At 44.1% G+C, this 12,555-nt stretch overlaps 1 protein-coding gene and 1 non-coding gene across 2 annotated transcripts in view; both read right to left on the minus strand.

Moving 5' to 3' along the window:
• Positions 1-322: 322 nt before the first annotated feature.
• Positions 323-396, minus strand: TRNAT-AGU (transfer RNA threonine (anticodon AGU)). Its single transcript has one exon. It is a non-coding gene; the product is annotated as a tRNA-Thr (tRNA).
• A 1,766-nt stretch (positions 397-2,162) lies between these two features.
• The window catches only part of WDR88 (WD repeat domain 88), a 56,346-nt gene continuing 45,953 nt past the window's right edge, over positions 2,163-12,555 (minus strand). The window contains exons 10-11 of the mRNA XM_077132240.1: positions 5,874-5,966; positions 2,163-2,568 (exon numbers count right to left, since the gene is read on the minus strand). Of these exons, the coding sequence (XP_076988355.1) occupies positions 2,350-2,568; positions 5,874-5,966 (312 nt within the window). The 3' untranslated portion in view covers positions 2,163-2,349. The remainder of the gene's footprint in view (positions 2,569-5,873; positions 5,967-12,555) is intronic.

A 12,555-nucleotide genomic window follows, 5' to 3' on the forward strand; every position in this document is an offset into this window, starting at 1 on the left:
GGCACGAGGCACGACGCCAAACACACACACAAACACACACACACACACACACACACACACACAAACAAACAATTCGAACAAACGACAGCCTCTCGGCTCCGCCCCCGCGTCCAGGGCGCCACTCAGCATCCTGGTCCTGCGTAGCCCTGACTCGGACGGCGCGTAACACATGTAGTCCCGGCGGACAGGGCAAATCCGGGGAGGTGGCCTCTGGGGCCACTGGCAGAGCTTGTCTGAAGAAGCCTGGTCGTTCAACTTCACCCCTAAAAGTTAAGGGGGTGCGGGTGGGCAGGAAGAAGGAAAAAAAGAAGACCCTTTACGAAGGCACCGCTGGGATTCGAACCCAGGATCTCCTGTTTACTAGACAGGCGCTTTAACCAACTAAGCCACGGCGCCACCCGCACGGATACCGCGAGAATCACTTCCCCATCACTATATACTGTAACTTCCCGCACATGCGCACCTGGTCTCGCTGACAGCGCGCACGCGCCTTATAGATTTCAGTTCGGGCGGACGTTCAGAGGCACTTAGTAGGCGGGTCCTGATCCCGGCCGGCCGCTCCCTGGTTTAGCTGGGATGTGCTCGGGTTTGCAGCCCGGACGGCCTGGGTTTGGGGTGTTCGCTGGCAAAGTTCGGGTCTCCCGCCGCCCGGAACTGGGCCAGGGAAGCTCTGCCACTCGTGCGCCGGCGAGGCCGAGCCACCACGCGCTCTCGGAGACCCCGGCCCAGCCAATGCAGCCCGGCCGCTGGCTCCTCGGGCGCTGGCGAGATCGCATACCTAACTCACCTGCCGGATCCTGGCCCTGCTGGCATCTGCCTGTCCGCCCTACCGGCGAGACCAGACCCTTAACGATTGGACCGCCACTTCCCGGGACCCTGAGCCGAGGAAGAAGCTGAGGGTGAAGGGGGCCTTAGCAGGTACGAGGGCAGGGAGGGATCCTGGCCACGAAGGGGTCCCAGCCCTTGGTTTCTGCTACCAGAGCCAGGCGAGGCCACCCCACCTGGGCTTGTCATTTGCCTCTCCTGAGTTCCCTCACTCAGACACGTACTCCACTTCATCCCAGCACTTCTCAGAGGGCATTTGGGCATCAGAACAACAAAACACTGCTCACCCGTTCACCCAGCAGTTCCTGAAGTGGGATTCTCACCAACAGAAATGTGAAACCATTCATACAAGAAGGTTCACACTTCAGTATTACTTATAATATAAAAGGAGAAACAAACTAAGCGCCCATCAATGGAGGAAGCCGTTAGTATATCCAGTCCGGGCATCCTGTACGGGGCGGGCGGGGGGAAGGGGTGGAGAATACATCTATGCATGTCTCCATGAGTCTGAAGACCTCAAAACCATGTGGCAGGACAGAGACCGCTAGTAGCAGGACTTGACTGCGAAGGGGATCCCATCAATGGAAGGACGTGAAGTGGAATTTTGAGGATCATGTGTCCACACATCATCCATGTAAATAAATGCATAAATACCAAGGTGGCATCAAGCATGGGACCTGCCCAAATAATAAGTGCCAGGTTATGATGCTCACGTGCAAAATCATTGGATACCAGACAGTTGAGGCTAGATAAATTAATTCTACAATTAACTTTTTAAAATGATCCTAAGGGCAGACAAGTGACATTTAGTGAAAGTCACATAAGCCATGTCAAATGGAAAAGGGGGTCCTTCATGTTCCTTAAGGACCTTGGCTGTTCTGAAGTATTTGGTTTCTATTGTATGTTATGCCGTAGAAGCAGAAAAGGGCTGCACCTGTGCATGGGCCTTCTGGAAATTCAGGAATCTTAGGGAGAAAGCATGAAACATCCTCTGATGGAAAGGCCCACTCACCCCAAGCTCCCAACCCCCACCTAACCAGGCTTCCGCTGCTCTGGGGACTCGGCCAACTGAAGGCCTGCGCCAGGGAGGCGCCCACATTGCCTGGCCATGGTACAGCCTCACCCACGGAGAGCGCCCCCACATCCCTGTATTCATTCAACAAACACTTCCTCCAGCTACTGGTGCCAGGCCCCTAAAGCTGCCTTACAGGCAACTCCAGACACCAAGAGGGATGGGAATCCATAATGGGTGTCCAAAATAAGACAGGAGGAATACTAGGAGATAAAACTGAGAAATAGTAAAGATGCTTCTAAAATTCACACGCACGCTTGTTTTCCAAAGGCATCTAGATTTATTCTGCAGGAAAAATACAAAAGAAAGTATTTGCTCCCCAAGGGTGCTGTGCACCTGAGGGGGCAGAACTGTGGTGAGAGCCCAGCCAAGGCTTGGCCCTTGCCACAATCTCATCTGTTCACCCAGCCATACAGTGGCCCCAGAGAAAGGCCCCTACAGAGTCCCACAGCCTAGGTGACCGGTGACCCCTGCTTGTCACTCAGAGTGCCAGTGGCCATGTCATCCTTGCATGGGCTGTGCTCCCTTGCCAGCGAGTCCTCCTTTCCCTGCGACAATGAGGGATTTGCTGACAAGTCCCTTTCATCTATCCGGCAAAACACACATTTGGTGAATATTTCAGAAGACGTGTCACTTTCGTAGATGGAGAAAGGCTTGTCGCATCCTTTGCACTGGCAAGAAATATTTTAAAAGAATAGAGAGAAGATGCTGGTCACAGGGGAACAAGGCATGCAATTAGAATACTCCCACTTGATCCCATCACTTTGGGCTAGACCAAGGCTATAGAATAGCTTCCACTCTCTGGCCCCCAAACGCCATAAATGTGGAAATTGCAGGCCTCTGAGACTGAATGACCACAGGCTTCCCCTCCCCTACTTTGTCCTCGGAAGTTATTCAGGTACCAGCCGGTATTAAACTGAACGCCCTCACATCCCCTGCAGTGGGGAACCTGGGCAGATGATGGGGAAAACAGGAGTTTCAAAGGTCTGAGGGGATGTCCTGACTCCCTGAGACCCTAGAGACACCCAGCATTGATAGAACCAGGAAAGGCAAGCAGGTTAGATTTCTAAACAAAGCATTGTTTAGAAATTCTTTGTTCTGGGCCACCCAATACAGGACTGAGTGCATGTACTGGCTTGAATCTATTATGTACCCCAGAAAAGCCATGTTTTAATCCTGATCCAATCTTGGGGGAGAGGGTCAGCCGTTTTTTTTCATCGTGATTCAATATTGTAGGACAGAAACTTTTGATAAGATTATCACCGTGGAGATGTGGTGCACCCAACTGTGGATGTGACCTTTTAATTAGATAGAGTGTAACTCCACTCATTCAAGGTAGGTCTTGATTAGTTTACTAGAGTTCAAAGAGGAAACATGGAGAAACTAGAGAGCCAGTACAGAGGCTTGGAGAAGAGTTGTTTCGGAGCTGACAGAGCCAACACAAGACCCAGATGTTTAGAGATGCAGGGCCCAGTAGACACTGCCATGTGCCTTCCCGTGAGATGCTAAGCAAATCAGAACCCAGAGTTGTGTCCTGGGGGAGCTAAGTGAAGATCCACAGATGTGAAGTGAGGAACCCCCACAGGAAACAGAAGCTGAAAGCCACAGAGCCCTGGAGCAAGGGGCCAGCACATGCCAGCACATGCCTTCCTAGCTGACAGAGGTGTTCTGGATGGTATCAGCCTTTCTTGAGTGATGGTAACCTCTTATTAGTGCCTTAATTTGGACATCTTAAAGGCCTTAGAACTGTAAACTTGCATCTTAATAAATTCCCCTTTTAAAAGCCATTCCATTTCTGGTATATTGTGTTCCAGCAGTTTAACAAACTAATACAGCATCTTTCTCTCCTCTGCCCCTGTTTCCATTTGGCTTTGTTTCTGGCTAAAGCACAGTGAGAAAAGAGCACAGAGATGGCACATCTGCCTCACAGAAGCAAGCAGGCCACACTACAGGGCGGTGACACTCAGGCCAGGGGCACAGGACTCTTATGGGTTCCCACCACTTTCTAGTCACTGAAAGATGAGCCTACAAAGAGGCATGCCCCTGCCGTAGCCCTTCAAGCCTGAGGGCTTTATCCTCCTTACCCGTTCCAGGGCATACAGGCCCTTGCTTCTGTACCTCTCTCTCTGGAGCAGAAAGCAGCATGGGGATCTCAGGCCTGAGAGCCACACAACATCCTGCTATCCAGAGCACTTTGGGCCTGCAGGAGCAGGTGGGACAAGCTCTGCCTGGGACAGGCCCTCTGACAAATCTGGCATCTGAGGTTTCTCATATTGATTCAGAGCAAGTCAAAGGCCATGGGTCTATCTTTCCTACAGCTTCAGAAAAGTCTCCTTTCTTTTGCAAGAAAGACATCAGATCCTATACCTATCTTGTTCTACAGCACAACTTCCCCTGGCCCAACCCCAGAACAGCAGCACCTGCAGTGGAGGCAGCTCCGGGCCCTGCCCCAGTTGCAGGGGCAGGACTGGGGCAAGCTCTACTGTGTAGTTCACCAGCTGTGGTCTAAGGACCAACATGGCCACAAAGGCCTTGATTACTGGCTGACCATAAAGATGAGGTCCATGCAGTCCGACCCCTCACTTCTCTTTTCCACAGCACTGGGAAGTGGCTACTTGCCAGCCCCCCAGTTTGCCATTCCCCAGGAAGCAATGGCTCTCAGCCTGGCCATCTGAGTGGAGACAAGTCTAGTTGGGTCCAGGATTCTCAAGTAAGTCATACAGCTTCCTCGGCTTCTATGAGGTGGCACTCAGGTATCTGCACAGCGAGGCCCCAGCAGGAACTGGCTCCACTACCCAGGGGAGGGATATTGGAACAGCCTCTGTGCCCAGCCCTGACTGGGCCTGGTGAAGCAGAATATGGGTCCATCCAAGCTCTTCCACTAGAGAAACGCAGGCACCTGAGCCCCTTCCGCGGGAAGTGGGGCTGTGGGGTCTGGCTACAGTGTCTGCTGCAAGAGCAGAGGAGGCCTCTTGGGGACTGAGTCACAGTCCCTAAAAAAGACAGCTCAAGTCTTTCTCTGTGTTGCTGTGGGTATGAACCCATTTGTAAATAGGACCTTTTAAGATATTATCAGTTAATTGGTGGACTCATTTGTGAATAGGAGCTTCAAAAACCCTATTGAGATGAGGCCAAATTGAATCAAAGTAGGCCTTAATCTGTACTGACTGAAGTTCTTATAAGCAAAGGAAACTTGGACGTCTGTCTGAAGGAGCAATCAGAGAAAGCCAAGGATGTAGAACGCCAAGTGATGGAGGCAGAGATGCAAGCCAGGGAACTCCAAGGATCATGGCAAGCCAGCAAAAAACTCTACTGACTCCAGGAGAAAGCATGGCATGGCACTACCTTGATGGTGGAACTCTAGTTGCCAAACCATGAGCCAATAAATTCCGGTCATTCAAGCTAACCCACTGTGTGGTATTTGTCATAGCAGCCCTGGCTGTCAGCCGCTCCTCCTGGACCAGTACACTCTCAGACCTACCCGCCCCCCACCAGCTCTGCTCACCCACCCTGGCCAATCCCACCTCCTTCTCCTCCTCCTCCTCCTCCTCCTCGCTGTTCCTCAACCTTACCAGGCTCACTCCTGCCTCAGGGTCTCTGCACTGGCTGTTCCCTCTGCTGGGAAGTTCTCACTCCCTCACCTCCATCAAGCCTTTGCACAAATGTCACCTTTTCAATGAGACCTATCATAACCTCTCTTCAAAATAATGCAACCCCCAGTACTCCCATTTCCCTTCCCTGTTTTATTTTACTCCCAAGTACTTATCACCATGTGCCTTACTACATATTTTTCTTGTTTCTTTATTTGTTGTTTCACTTCCCTTTTAGAATTTAAGCTCCCTCAGGGCAAGAATTTTAGTCTGTTTGCGGACAGTTATATCCCCAGTTGCTCGATACATGTCTGTTAAAGAATGAATTAATTTGTAGAGAGAACCAATGAAAGCTTTCATTGGGCTTAATTTTACCCAATACCAACCTGTGTAAACTTGAAGCCCTTGGCCCTTTTGTACTCCATCACCAAAGGGATTTCGTCAATTTCTTCAATATGCCAGAGTCTCATGGTTGTATCCTAAAACAGTGAAACAGCAAAAGAGGCTGTCACCAAAGAGGTTCATGAGGCTAGGTGCACCCAGGGAGGTGCACTGCATCCAGGCTATACGTGGAGAACCTCTACCTGCAGAGGAGGAGAGCGAGGGGGACCATCCCATCAAACCACTTCTGGAATGTAGACCCATTTTTCAGCGATGAGTAAAGAAGTTTTGGGTGGAGGTTAGTACAGAACCCACATAGGGGCTCCAAAAATAGGAGCTGAAAGCAAAACTGGTTTTAGTGTCTAATGGATACATTTAGTTCATCCACTTCCATAGCTCCTGTCATTTTTTTCCCCATGGCTGGTGTTGGCATGATTTGCAGTTCACAAGAATGAATTGTTCATTGTTGCAACACTTGGCTGCACTCAAGTGTGCAAACTGAATGTGCTGTAATCATTGTAATCATAAGTGTTTACAGTATGCCTCACACTTTGTGGATTAACTGGTGTACTTTGTATCCTGATAGTGCTCATATACTTTTTAGCATTGTGATTGTGTTTTCTAAGAGTTAAAATAGTGAAAATGAGAAAAATTATAGACCGATGCCAGCATGACCCAGATATCACACACACAAAAAAGAAGGCAAACTGTATTATTTTAATACCACAAATGGAAGGACACATAAAAGAAGATTTTACATGAGCTAACAAAGATTAGGGAGGCATGTAATCAGAAAAAGCATATTGCACAATATGCAGAGAGTATTTGGGATTGGGTATGGTGAGAGGAATGTAAAAGCACATATGAAATAGAATCTCACAAGTCTGGAATGAAACAGTCAGGCAGTTCTAAATCAATCAAAAGTTGTTTTCATCTCCTCTAAAGACACAAATGTACAAAAAAGAAAATAAAAAAGGAAATAAAGGGCCTACAAATTGGAAAGGAAGAAGTAAAACTATCTCTAGTTGCAAATGACTTGAAATTGTATATAGGAAATGCTAAAGAATCCACTAAAAACCATTAGAACTAATAAAAGAATTCAGTGAGGTTGCAGGATGTAAGAGCCATAAACACAAATCAGTTGCATTTCTGTACATTTGCAATGAACAATATGAAAATGAAATTAAGAAAAGCCTATTTACAATAGCTTCAGAAATAACAAAAAAATTAGGAATTTTTTTCCCCATTACTATGGTACATAACCCATAGTTTACATTAAAGTTCTTTGGGTTGTATAGTTCTGTGGAGTTTTTTCTGATAACTCATATATAACCTAAAATTCCTCATTTTATCCACTTGCAAATATAAAATTAACTGTTGATTACATTCCCAAAGTTGTGCCTCCAACATCATCATCCTTTGCTAACATTTTCCATCACCTAAAACAGAAATGCTGTACCAATTAGACATTAACTCTACATTCCCTACCCTCCCACCCTGCCCCTGTATCTAGTCTCTGACTTTATGAATTTTCATATTCTGCTTCTATCATATAAGTGAGTCCATACAATCCGTGTCCTTTTGTGTCTGACTCATTGCACTCAACATGATGTCTTCAAGGTTCATCCACATTGTAGCACAAATCAGTACTTCATTCCTTTTTACAGCTGAAAAATATTCCATCATGTGTTTTTACCACATTTTGTTTATCCATTCACCTGTTGATGGGCACTTAGGTGGCTTCCACCTCTGGTTAGTGTGAATAATGTTGCTACAGACATTAGTGTGCAAGTATCTATTTGAGTCCCTGCTTTCAGTCTTTTCGGATATATACCCAGGAGTGGAATTGCCAGGTCATATGGTAATTATATACTTAACTCTCCAAGAAATGTTAACTTAGTTGAATCTGCAAATAATCACACATTAACTTAATTCAAAAAAATGTTTTGAGTCCCTGCCTTAGAGCATTACAGAGCATGTTATACTTCGAGAGAACAGCAAGGATGAGGAAGACATATTGTTGAGTCTTTAGGTGACTTACAATATATAGCTCTCCTCACAGCATACAAGTAAATCATCTTATAATTTTCAGTGGGTGGAAGGAAACCTTAACCCAGACATCTTAAGCCAAATGTATAGAATATTGCTATTGGAGATTTAAAAAAATGATTGTTTAACTAATTTCCCAAGGGATACAGTCAAATTCTAATTATACAGTTCTCTTTTGGAAAAGTCATAATAAGGATTTTTTTTCTAGCTCATATTCACTTCATAGTTAGACATGGCCTAACAGAGCTATTTTAGTATTCATTTTTCCTTTGCTTCTTCAAAATTGAGCTTGGTAAATTTCTAAACTGAATAATCTGGAAATTTAGGAAGAATTTAACGAAAGAAATGCGAAACTTGAATTTTAAAAGACCTAAATAAACAGAAAGACATTGCATGTTCATCGCTTGGAAGACTCAATATCGTTAAGGTGGCAGTATTCCCCATAGTGATGTATAGATTCAAAGTTATCCCTATCACAATCCCAATGACTTCTTTCCAAACACTGACAAACTGACACACAGTTGTGGTACTGGTCAGACAAACAGACCAATGGAATTTAATTGAGAGTTCAGAAATAAACTCTTACATTTATAGTCAATTAATTGATTTTTGGCCAGGCGCCAAGACAATTAAATGGTAGAAAGAACAGTCTTGTCGACAAATGGTGTTGGGACAACTTCATTTCCACAGGCAAAAGAATGAAACTGGACTCCTATCTTATATCATGTACAAAGTTAAAATGACAAAGACCTAAATGTAAGACCCAAAACTATAAAATTCTTAGAAGAACATATAAGTATAAATCTTTGTGACCTTGGGTTTAGCAATGGCTTCTTGGTTATGACACCAAAAGCATAAGCAGAAAAAGAAGAAAATAGATAACTGGGGCTTCACTAAGGTGGATGGACACTGCTGGGTAGCTGGAAACTAATTCCTAAGTCTAAAAACCTGTTGGAGGAACAAAATGGCGGCATAGGGAAGTATGGAATTTGCTTTGTCCTCTAGAACTGTTAGTAAATAGCCAGTAACTATCTGGAACAACTATTTTGGGGTTTGATTTGGTTTGGTTTGGGGGTGGGTGGAAGGGTGACATCCACGACCGGACACACATCATCACCAGTCTGGAAAGGGCAGAAGGGCCGAGATCACAGTACAGAACAGTAAATAGAACTCCCAAATGGCAGAGGCTGGCTCTCCTCCCCCAGTGGCATGGCAGGCTTTTGGAGACACTTCCATATGGGAAAAAGAAGCAGTCTCTACTAGGAGCAAGGGAAGGTAGCTCAACCAATCTCCAATTGTGGTTTTGGTAAACAAATTTGGGCAATTGAGTATAAGCTCCGAGCACAGAGGAAGCAGGAAAAAACCCTAAGGTCTCTCCCAGCAGAGAAGAGATGGGGCTAACAAAGGGGGGGAAAAAAGCAGAGGTTTTTGCAGTTGGCCAAGCTCAAAATACTAAAAAAGGTGTGTGCCTCAAGAAAAAGGGGTTGGATCCCAACTCCAGCTTTTGACTGGTGAACCTAGGAGGCTAGGGAGACTGGCTCAGAAAAGGGATTTTATTTATTTTTTCTTTTCTCTTTTTTTTTCTTTTTTTAAGTGTTCTAAGTGGTTCATTAGAGAATGCATTAGGCATTTTCAATTGTCAGTGCTAACTCAGGCAGGGCGGAGTTAAGATAGGTCTGAGACAAAAACAGAGGCTTATAATACAGAATATAGGGAATTTAGAGATACAGGGAAGCTAGAAGTGGGTGAACAGTTAGCCAATGAGGTTGAACTTAAATGTAAGTGAACTGATAGAAGTGAAGGCAGTTCTATAGTGAGTCTATAAGTAATATTACCATATTGAAGGTGAACATGATTGAAAGAGGTTGTATAGACCTATGTGTCCCACTGATTAGCACTACAAATATAAATATGTTCTGGCATAAATTACTTCAAAGGTATAATTCTTGTACAAAGAGTGTTCAAGTTCAGGGTACAGGGGGAAAATGGTATTGCAAGCTATGGGCTATGTTTAGCAAGAAAACATCAGCAGTACCATAGCAACACCAGGGGTAAATAATGGGGGGAGGAACAAGAGTTAAGAGGAGGTTTAGATTTCCTCTTTGGTAAGGGTATGTTTACTGGTTATCTTTCTCTTGGGAACAATGAAATTATCTAAAATTGAGGGTGTCAAAGGACCTTGGGATTTGAGTATTATACGTGATGCCCAATGAATGCAGGTGGTTAAATGATGTACTGACTGAGAAGTAGATTGGCAAACGATAGCATATATATATATGATCGAATATTGTGCCGCTACAAATAAGAACAAAGATGTGAGGCATGCAACATTGTGAAAAACCTGTGGGACACTGGGTGAGGCAAAGTAAGCCAGAAGCAAAACAGCAATTATTGTATGGTCTCCTTTAGAAAATGCTTCTAAGAAAACAGTGTCCTAGATTGTACGCGCTTATAGCAGTCACATTTAGTCCAGAATGATCATTATTATTTCTGGATTTTGAGAGGCTGTTTTATATATGTATAACCTGATATTTAGAGATAAGAATGACGCTGACCAGGTCAGGATGAAGGTAATTCAGAATACAGGGGTGAGGAAGTCATTATCTATATTTTAGAACCTCACCTACTCTCTGAGACTAAAGGAAGAAAGGTTTATTTTGTCTGGAACCTAAATTTTCTGTAGCATATAATCTAACTCAACCTGTCTGGATAGCTCATTTGAACAATCAAAACACTGGGAGCCCAGAATAAGAATGAGGGCCTTTAATCCTGTATAGCTTAATCCTGTATAGCCTGGATACATCCTAGAATATATTAAGCAGGTAATCAAAAAGTACTGACAAAATCCCTTGAGGGATGGGAGAAAAAAAATGAAACTATTAAACTTTATGACTGGGGAGACCCCTGATACTGTGTCAAACCTTAGGGTCATCCAAATCAATCAGCCAAGCCCTTGATCTTGAGGCTTGCTCTTCTGAAGCTTATGTATTACATGGCAGAGAAGCTTAGCCTACCTATAGGTATGCCTAAGAGTTACTTATGGAGGATCTCTTTTGTTGCTCAGATGTGGCTTCATTTTCTCTAAGCACAACTCTGCAAGTGAAATCATTGCCCTCCCCACCACGTGGGACATCACATCCAGGGATGAAAGTTTCCCTGGCAGCGTGGGAGATTACTCCCCGGGATGAGTCCAGCCCTTGCACTGTGGGATCAACAATGCCATCCTGACCAAAAGGGGGGAAAGAAATGTAACTAATAAGGTATCAGTGGCAGCTGAGAGAGTTCAAATTGAGTCAAGCAGCTACTCCGGAGGTCACTTTTACACATTACCTACCATAACTTGCCAAACTCCAACCAAAACCATTCCATTCAATCCTAAAGAACACCTAGGGCAATATATAAGATTCTACAGAGGTTCCATGCACTAGGGTAACTTTCCAGAAACCTACAATCTCCAGATGGGTCCCTGGATCAGATAAATCCTGAAACCTAGAGGGCCAGCCTCTCCAGAACATCAGCTAGTTCCTTCCCCCTACCCCATATTATTTAATGACAGCCCCTTCCAACATAAAAAAGTTGGAATGGGCATAGCCCCAATACCTCTAAAGAGTGGTGTGTTGGTTTGAAAGGATTTATGTACCCTAGAAAAGCCATGTTTTTTTTTTTTAATTTTTTTTATTAATCAAAAAAAAGAAAAGAAATTAACACAACATTTAGAAATCATTCCATTCTACACATGCACTCAGTAATTCTTAGTATCATCACATAGATGTATGATCATCATTTCTTAGTACATTTGCATCTATTTAGGAAAAGAACTAGCAAAACAGCAGAAAAAGATATAGAATGTTAATATAGAGAAGAGAATTAAAATAATAATACTAATAAATATATATATATATAAAGGAAAAAGAAAAAAACAAAAACAAAAGATACAAACAAACAAACAAACAAACAAACAAAAAACTATATTTCAGGTGCAGCTTCATTCAGTGTTCCAACATAGTTACATTACACTTAGGTATTATTGTGCTGTCCATTTTTGAGTTTTTGTATCTAGTCCTGTTGCACAGTCTGTATCCCTTCAGCTCCAATTACCCATTATCTTACCCTGTTTCTAACTCCTGCTGGTCTCTGTTACCAATGATATATTCCAAGCTGATTCTCGAATGTCGGTTCACATCAGTGGGACCATACAGTATTTGTCCTTTAGTTTTTGGCTAGACTCACTCAGCATAATGTTCTCTAGGTCCATCCATGTTATTACACGCTTCATAAAGTCTGTCTTAAAGCTGCATAATATTCCATCATAGGTATACGCCACAGTTTGTTTAGCCACTCGTCTGTTGATGGACATTTTGGCTGTTTCCATCTCTTTGCAATTGTAGATAATGCTGCTATAAACACTGGTGTGCAAATGTCCGTCTGTGTCGTTGCCCTTAAGTCCTTTGAGTAGATACCTAGCAGTGGTATTGCTGGGTCGTAATCCATTCTGCCATTCTATGTCTTTTGATTGGGAAATTCAGTCCATTAACTTTTAGTGTTATTACTGTTTGGATAATATTTTCCTCTACCATTTTGGCTTTTGTATTATATATATCATATCTGATTTTCCTTCTTTCTACACTTTAGTCCATA

The sequence above is a fragment of the Tamandua tetradactyla genome, chromosome 16 (assembly GCF_023851605.1).
Source record: "Tamandua tetradactyla isolate mTamTet1 chromosome 16, mTamTet1.pri, whole genome shotgun sequence".
Classification (NCBI taxonomy): domain Eukaryota; kingdom Metazoa; phylum Chordata; class Mammalia; order Pilosa; family Myrmecophagidae; genus Tamandua; species Tamandua tetradactyla.